Consider the following 7,926-nt stretch of genomic DNA (forward strand, 5'->3'; position numbering starts at 1 on the left):
TCGTCCACCGCTTGTTGTTTTCGGGACATGATGTCTTCAACATTCGCCTCGTACGCCGACGCGTCGGTTGGAGTGCGTGTTCCCACTGAGTTGCCCGTCGCCATCTTTACGCCTTCCGGGTGTTTGGTGGTGGCGCTGTACCGTCGTTCCGCACGAGCTTGCTTCTTGGTCATCACCTGGTCAATGTTCGCTTCATACGCTTCGGGATGTGGGGTGCTGGTGCCTGACACTCCGGATTCGTTGTCTGTCGTGCCGTTGCCGTCGCCGTGCATCTCGATAACCGCATTCTGGATCTCACGCGTGACTCCCTTGAGGGCATCGAGCCCTGCCTTTTCAGCAGCGTGACTGTGGCTCATGGAACGCTTCGCTTTGGGGTCGGTGCGGCGGAGGTACGAGCGAACAAAGAAACGGGCAAACAACCACGTCAGCGGCAAGAGATACAGGACGTTGAGCCAAACCGCAAAAGCCTGGCCGCTGGTATCCATGCAGGAGAAGGTCTGGGGCTCGAGCGTATAGCGAACCTCCTGCTTTCCCAACGCGGCTTCGGCCGCCCGCATACCATCCGAGCCGAATAGGGTGCCATTTGCATTTACGACATTCGCAGCCACGCCTTCATGGCCAGCAGCCCGAAGTGCAAGCTTCTTCAGCCACGAGCCCATCCCACTTTGAGTAGCGTTGGCGACCGCCGCGACAGAAGGCACCACGGACGCCAAGGGAGGGAGGGTGACCGTGTGGGGGACGGGGAACGGGATGGAGTAGTAGATAAAAAGGTGACTGGCTGCAAGAGAGGTGCCTAGGATGAACTGCAGGATCTGCGTCGTGGTCAAGGATTTTTTGATGCGGACAGGGATAGGGAATTTGAGCGCCGTCAACGTATAATATGTGTACTGCGACTAGGTTAGCTTCCCGGTCCCATTGCAGGCAAGGAAAGATGGGGTGTCTCATACCATCATCGCATGGATGGCGGAGTTGACAAGAGCGAAGATCCAGATTGGAGAAGCCATGTACCGAATGCCGGCCCACATGCACATCATGGCGCCGGCATGGTGGTAAGTTTGCAGAGTCGAACTCTTCTTCCCCTTTGCCAAGATGATGGCAGTATCCAGAACCTCATAGAATTTGGAAAGATAGAAAATCCAGCCGAAAAAGGCGAGACCCTTATTCCAGAGTCTACCAACGTCGGTCGGGTCAGGGGTATTGCCGGGGCCCAACTTGTATTCCGGGTTGAGGATGGTCCACGAATCGGCATTGGTATCGTACACGGCAGCATTTCCGAGGCCTCGAGGGCCATTGACCTTGCAAAGCGCGTCCACCACATTCACCAATCCATTGCCGTGCATCTCTGAACGCGCAGGCATGGATTCACGGAACGCGTTCAGCATGCCGACAAAGGTCCACGCGGAATAGATTGCTAGAAACACATTGTGCAAGACGACAAAAAGGTGGAAAGCCTTGGTTTTGCTGATCGCCCACGGCTTGTAGCCTCGCTTCTTGTTGACACGATTGATGAGGATGACGGTTGCGGCGTACACGGCGGCGATGGTGATAGGAACCTGCACCTTCAGAGCATCGTTGTACAGCTTTGGCGGGATGGTGAACGGCTGAAGCCACGAGCGCTCCGCAGGAGGGGCGGGAATGGTGTGCGGTTGGGATCCCGGTGGAAATTTGAGGAGCGAGCGTCGAGGAAGGCCGAAATGCACAGAAGGCATGTCAGGCCGCTGTGAAGACAGCCAGGATCGCATGGTGGGCTGTTGATTTGCGCAAGCGTCAGACGAGGACGTGTCCTTGTAAGGGGAGAGTCGCGAAGAAAGACGGGGCCGGCGAGGGTTATATGCTGGCTGCTGCCAAAGCAGTACTGGGTCGGTGTCACGGTAAGCGGGCGGTCTGAGCTTGGATCTGCGAAAGATTAGATCATCCCGGCGATCGCGCTCTTCTCAGTTACTCGGCTTGACGGAGCATGCAGCGGGAGACAGAGAGAGGATGCTTTCCAGCGGGGGGCTCTGACAATGGGGACGGGGTGACGGTGTTGCAATGCAGAGCTGGATTGGACTCTATCCAGAGAGGGCGGGATCAGGGAATGGAGACAGAGAGACAAACAGGGAACCGAAGAGCCATGATGCGGCCGTGGGTGGTTTAAGAACAGAAAAAAAGATCAGACGAAACGGAATCTGTTGGGAAAACAAGCAATACAGGTGAGCTTGTGCAATTGGCCAATGGGAGTGCAGCGTGGCGCCGAGGTTGATGCCTCTTTGGGTTTAGCCGATACAGACCAGCCGGGTACTGTGGTATCGATGTCGTCATTGACACCCGGCGTATTTGCATTACCGGTCTTTGTGGCCGCGACGCCCAGAAGCAGCGTGTATTGCCGTATTGCTCTGTTTTGCAGATTCAGCCCTATCTGCAGGTGTTTGCTCTGTTCGTTTAGTTTACACTGTTTGCTCGTTCTGCCGCCTCAACGCAAGTCCTTGTCCACCGCCTTCCCAGTTGGGCCTCGGCTGCACGTCGCTTCTTTCTCGAGTCTCGAACCTCACGTCTTCGCTTCTCTCGTCTCTCCTCGTCTTCATCACCCGCCATCTCTAGCAGTCCGCATCTTCTACAGTCACCATGCTGTTGGCATTGAACTGCATCCCCCTGCTTCGGGAACTCAGCGCGGCGTTGCGCATCTCTTGACAGGGGCAGGCCGCTTTTTATGTAACATGTTGGCAAAGGGCCCCAGCGAGACTGCAGGAATGGTTTCCTTCCTAAAAACATGTATCCTTTGTTTTTCAATGCAGCAATCTGTCAATTTGCTCGAGAATTGGCGCTGAGTCAAGTCTACTCCGAATTTCATATGGAGGCGTTGCATTTTATCAACATACTCACCTCGCGATGCTGGAGCTTGGACCTGTTGTCTGGATGTGGGACGAGCACACAAGCATCTCCTCTCCCCAACGGTTTTTAAAAGCGGAGCCGTTGTTTTGTATGCATGAATTCTCTTATTTTCCATTGAACGGCGACCCATCTCTCAAATACCCGTTTCACATGGGTCGTCTCAAGTCTGGGCGACGAACCCGAGGTACATACAACTAATGGCAGCAATTATAATCCACTCTCGCGAAACACATTTCTATTGTCCAATCGCTATGCGTTAAAATCAACAACATATCGCCCCGCGACTTGTCCGCGCCGCAGCTTCTCAACTGCTTCTGGCATCCTTTCTATCGGCCATTTCTCATAGATCGGTTTGAGGAGCCCCTATCATTATTCCATCAGTGCCTGGATGCATCAACGCCTACTTTTCCGCTCCAGAGACTTACCCGCTTGGCAAAATCGAGGGCCCGGGCAGTGTCTTTCATCGACCCAACCAGCGTGCCCACGACAGACATGTTTTTGAAAACAAATTGCGCAGGATGAGCGCCAAACACGTATTCGCTTGCCGATGCTGTGTCTCCAGTTAGCCGACTACGGCCTTGTTCGCCCCTTGCGATTTGAGGACTTACGCAGCCCGATACACATAACTTTGGCCCCAACCCGACCACCGAGAAAGGAGATGGCATCCCTGTATGCTTGAGGCGCTGTCACAAAGACCGCATGGGCACCAATTCCGTCGCAGAGTTCCACGATTTCGTTGGCCACGTTTTTACTCTCCTTGAAATCCACAAAGTGTTCTGCCCCCATTTTCAAACACAGCTCTCTCTTCGCATCTCCAGTATCGATCGCGATAGCCCGTATCCCCATGGCTTTGGCGAGTTGAACACCCTGGATGCCGACACCGCCTCCTCCTCCTGGGAAGACCGCCCATTCCCCGGGCCGTAGTTTGGACTCCTCGAGGCTGCGAAGGACTGTTGAGGCGCTGCACATGATAGGCTAATTCCCCAACCACAGGAGCACGTCAGACAGCGCGTACAGAAAATGGATCTAGCTTTTTTTCTGGACCTGAGCTTACCGCCGCAATCTCGTCAGGGACGCCATCAGGAATTGGTGTCGTGTAACTCGCTGGGCTTGTGATATACTGTTGATATGTTCCAGCAACCTGTAGACCCGTGGAGATAGATTTGGGACAATAAGTCTCCTTGTCGCCCCAGCACAGTTCGCAGGAACCGCATGTATTCCACATTGGCTTTACGCCTGCCCTATCACCGACCTTCCAGTTCTTCACGTTGGATCCTACCTGAACGACGACACCGGCACCTTCATGGCCCGGCGACCGTACGTTGTTCCCGCCCATAGTAGGCCCGCCCAGGTCTCCAAGCATGAAATGGATATCGGAGTAGCAGAGGCCGGTGATATTTAATTTGATGAGAACCTCATCCGGTCCTAAATACAGTCAGTCCAAACGCTATCTCTGACCCGCGTAGCAGCGATGTTCTCACCGGGCTCCGGAACTGGGACATCTTCCACCTTCAAGACGAAATCGGGCCCTTCGTTATAGACAACCCCTGCCTTACACGTCTTGGGGATTTCATGGCGAACTTCCGGTGTCTTGTCCGTAACTCCAACAGCCATCTTGCCTTTCTAAACGTATACCTTCATAAGAATCTACGGAACAAAGGAGCTCGAGTAGGGACTTTGGTCATATATAGCCCGACGCCTCAGACCCCCGCCATCGGCTCTAACAGCATGGTTTGATCAAACGAGAATAAACGCTCATGAAGAAGAATAGTACTGTGTTGGTGGCGGACCAGTGGAAACGCCCCGCAGTGGCTGTCAACAGAGCGGAATTAATATCATGAGTTGCTCGGTTGACGGGAAATATCAACGCGAGACTCCCGGCTTCAACCCAGACCCCATGGGGCATGGATCGTGGGGTAGTTATAGCTCCAGAGTAACTAGTGGACGGAACTTTAATAAGACACGAAGATATCCTCTGGCCCTGAAGGGGTTTCTCGGCATCGAAAAGCGGCAATAGAAGCTCCGTGCTCGCTAACAACTGCGATCTCGCACTCAATGAACCGCCGACTGGCGTTTGGTTCAACTCATGTTGATGGATTATTAGTTACCTAGTTATGACACTGCCGCCCCTCATTTTTTAGATGGTTATGTAGACAAGACATAAAACGCCAATTGCGATGATGCACACTGTACTCTGTAAAAGTCAATGATATTATTACAGTTCAAGATGAATGAATGCCATGCTTTTGACCGACCACCGCCATCTAGGGGATGGGCCCGGTGGGACAAGCTGCGCTTTTGGGAGAACGTTGGTGTTGGCGCGGAGGAACTGCTGAGCCTGCATACTACTTTGTGGATGGAGAGAACAAGCAAAGAAGAATGTCTTCGATATCAGTCTCCTGTGCTTCAGCCTGGCTTTTTGCACAGTTAACTATGTAGTGAGACCACCTGGATGCAGATGAGATCTGATTTCTGCTTCTATGGCTTGGCTGCCAGTCCATTCCGAGTAGATAGATACAATGTCTCTTTGCTGCACAGGTTTCTCATCGCCTTCCACCCGCATATTCTGGCCTGTACTCTTTGGCGCCCCCAGTTTTCATCAGCTCCCTCAGCGCCATTGTAGCATACTGGCTCGCACCGAGCTGGAATTTGATCACCACCGCCAGCTTCTTCTCCTTTGCAGCGTCCATCTGCTCATCCTGGACGCTCTGCTGTTGATTGTTCGACTCGCCCTGCGCATCGCTGGCTTTCTCGCGGATCCGCTCCAGGTCAGTCTTGATGAACTGCTCATTGTCGTCCGTATACTGCTTCACTTCGAATGAATAGTCCGCACCTGGCCGGCTGAGAATCTTCCGATACCCGCCGCTGAGGCTGATGTCCTTCCACTGCCTGCGCATATCGAACGGGTCGAGTTTACCGCCCCGCTCACTGCCCATGAAGGTCTTGTAGAAATCCGTCAATTGGTTCGGAGGGTAGATGATGTCGTATCCGGGAAGCGGGAGCACGACATCGAAAATCGTGTATTTGCCGCTCCCCGCCTCTTCACTGGTCAGGGGCCGGGCGCGCTCGAACACGCTGTCGGCGGAAACAGCGCTGTCGTTGGTGTTGGGCAAGACGATAGCTTCGCCATCCGCATCCACCTCTTCCGCCATCGCAGCTCTGGAATCGTCGGTCTCCTTGAACTCGTGGATCAGCACCAGGTCGCCCTCGACGACGCGGTCGCCGTACAATCGCCAGCGCTCTCCGGCGGCGTGGTTCCAAACGAGAGCCTGGTAAGCATGCACATATATCAGCCGCAGATTCCGCGGGATCGTCTGTAAAGCGCCCAAGTAATCATTCTTTTTCCGGCCAAGGTGCTTGATGATTGCTGACTCGGCCGTGAACTTCCTCGGCATTTTCGCCAATGCTGGGCCAACTTCGCCAGTCGACTGGAAAACGTGAATCGCCTCTGCTCGCAAGATATCGTCCGGACCCATCAGATGTCCTCGCCGGCGCGCCGCTGCCTTGCGCCGCATCCAGACTCTCTGGGGTGCAATGTAGAATGCATTCGCATGCTCCCCTGAGGTCGAATGGTAACATCTGGAGGCCGACAGTGTCAATCCGGGTTGTGAACGTGCCAAACCGTTGCAGTCCGAAGAAGTTGAAATAACCTCTTTCATGGAGATTCCGCAGCGACTTGGACACTACCTCAGAAACGTCTGGCACTGCGCCACCATCAAGGGCAGCCGGAAATTCGCACTCTCGAAGAGTGATCACAAACTCATTTCCGCCCAAATCACCCAGTTCCAGCCCTTGCTTCTCATATTTGAAGTCCCCCACTGCGGCGTTGCGCAGCGTGCGATTCATATTGGCCAATCTACCAGCATCGAGACGGAACGCGCTCGCCCGCTGAACCGTGACACCCCGTCGGTCTTTTGTTCCCGCAAATTTGAGTCCTTTGATGCCGAGTTTCAACTGGCGAGCTAGGAAATTCATAACTTCCATGGTATCCTTGTTCTCCTTGTAGACTGTGAAGTGTAGGTACTCGCCGCCAACTTCACTCCAACCCAGCTTGCCTCTCCGGTTGTCCGCGACACCGCCCTTCATCTGGGATTTCAGCCTTTTAATAGGAACAGGGGAAAGGAGTAGAGAGTTGTCGCTTTCGGTTGAGGATTCTATCCGGCCGCCAAATATACGTCGGAGAGCCTGGTGGACGATGGTCCTCGTATCCTTCTCGGGGACGGGTTCGGATTTCACACGGCCTAGATCGCCAGCTTTCAGGTGCGGTTTGGCAAGTGCACGACCATACAGCTTAACAACCTTTGCCGTGACATCTGCGCCTAGATACTGCTCCAAGAGCTTTTGGTCCTGCTCCGAGATCTAAGTAGATTGCCATCCGTGAGCTCCAACGTCAACACAATTGCGCTGAGCAAAACATACCTGGGACTCCAATTGCCCGTTGTCAGCGGCAGCCGTTGTTTCTGCCGCTTCGACGACCGCGTCGGAGGTCCCATCGTTCTGCTGCCGCGGTTCTGACACAGTCTCCGTCGTTGGCTGGGCGGGGGTTTCGTTTGGTGGTTCACTCGCCTTCTGCGCCGAAAGCTCTCGCGAGTCTGGTCTCAACGACGCGGGCACCTTAAGGTCCTGCAGGTGTAAGACCTGGCCGGATGGGAGGATTTCATTGACAAGGAAATCGGTGTATCTGACGAATGGAGCCAAGGCTAAGTGAGTGACTGAAGCGGGCACGCGGGTTTCCCAATCTCACCTCTTTTTTAAGATGCCCGAAAACCCAGGTAAATCAGGGCAAACGAATCCCGTAATCCCAACTTCCGCCTCTTTCAATGCCTGCGCATCTGCCGTAGGCGCTGCTTGGAGGTCAGCAGTGGCCGGTGCGCCGGGGGCCACGACAGCTTGGTGATCTGAAATCTTCAAGCGCTTTCGCGGTGAGTCGGCGCCAGAAAGGTGTTGCTCCATCTTCGCGGTCTTCTGACGGGTGAGCACCGGAGAGTCCGTTGTGGTTTTGGGTGGCCTCGTTCGACAGCAACTGGGTGCTGACGGATTGACTTTACGCGACCC

The 7,926-nt window shown here is 54.3% G+C and overlaps 3 protein-coding genes across 3 annotated transcripts; all 3 read right to left on the bottom strand.

Annotated features, from left to right (window-relative positions):
* Positions 1 to 36: 36 nt before the first annotated feature.
* On the bottom strand, positions 37 to 1,742 carry UREG_02927 (uncharacterized protein; the record flags this gene model as incomplete). Its single annotated transcript, XM_002543365.1, has 3 exons — positions 37 to 161; positions 299 to 893; positions 948 to 1,742. The coding sequence occupies 3 exons, from the start codon at positions 1,740 to 1,742 to the stop codon at positions 37 to 39; spliced, it is 1,515 nt and encodes a 504-aa protein (XP_002543411.1).
* Positions 1,743 to 3,120: 1,378 nt separating this feature from the next.
* On the bottom strand, positions 3,121 to 4,485 carry UREG_02928 (uncharacterized protein; the record flags this gene model as incomplete). The annotated part of the gene is made up of 5 exons (XM_002543366.1): positions 3,121 to 3,234; positions 3,297 to 3,421; positions 3,480 to 3,846; positions 3,926 to 4,296; positions 4,353 to 4,485. The coding sequence occupies 5 exons, from the start codon at positions 4,483 to 4,485 to the stop codon at positions 3,121 to 3,123; spliced, it is 1,110 nt and encodes a 369-aa protein (XP_002543412.1).
* A 929-nt stretch (positions 4,486 to 5,414) lies between these two features.
* UREG_02929 (uncharacterized protein) lies at positions 5,415 to 7,824 on the bottom strand (the record flags this gene model as incomplete). The annotated part of the gene is made up of 4 exons (XM_002543367.1): positions 5,415 to 6,450; positions 6,632 to 7,230; positions 7,291 to 7,552; positions 7,616 to 7,824. The coding sequence occupies 4 exons, from the start codon at positions 7,822 to 7,824 to the stop codon at positions 5,415 to 5,417; spliced, it is 2,106 nt and encodes a 701-aa protein (XP_002543413.1).
* Positions 7,825 to 7,926: the final 102 nt, after the last annotated feature.

The sequence above is a fragment of the Uncinocarpus reesii genome, genomic scaffold (assembly GCF_000003515.1).
Source record: "Uncinocarpus reesii 1704 scaffold_1 genomic scaffold, whole genome shotgun sequence".
Lineage (NCBI taxonomy): Eukaryota > Fungi > Ascomycota > Eurotiomycetes > Onygenales > Onygenaceae > Uncinocarpus > Uncinocarpus reesii.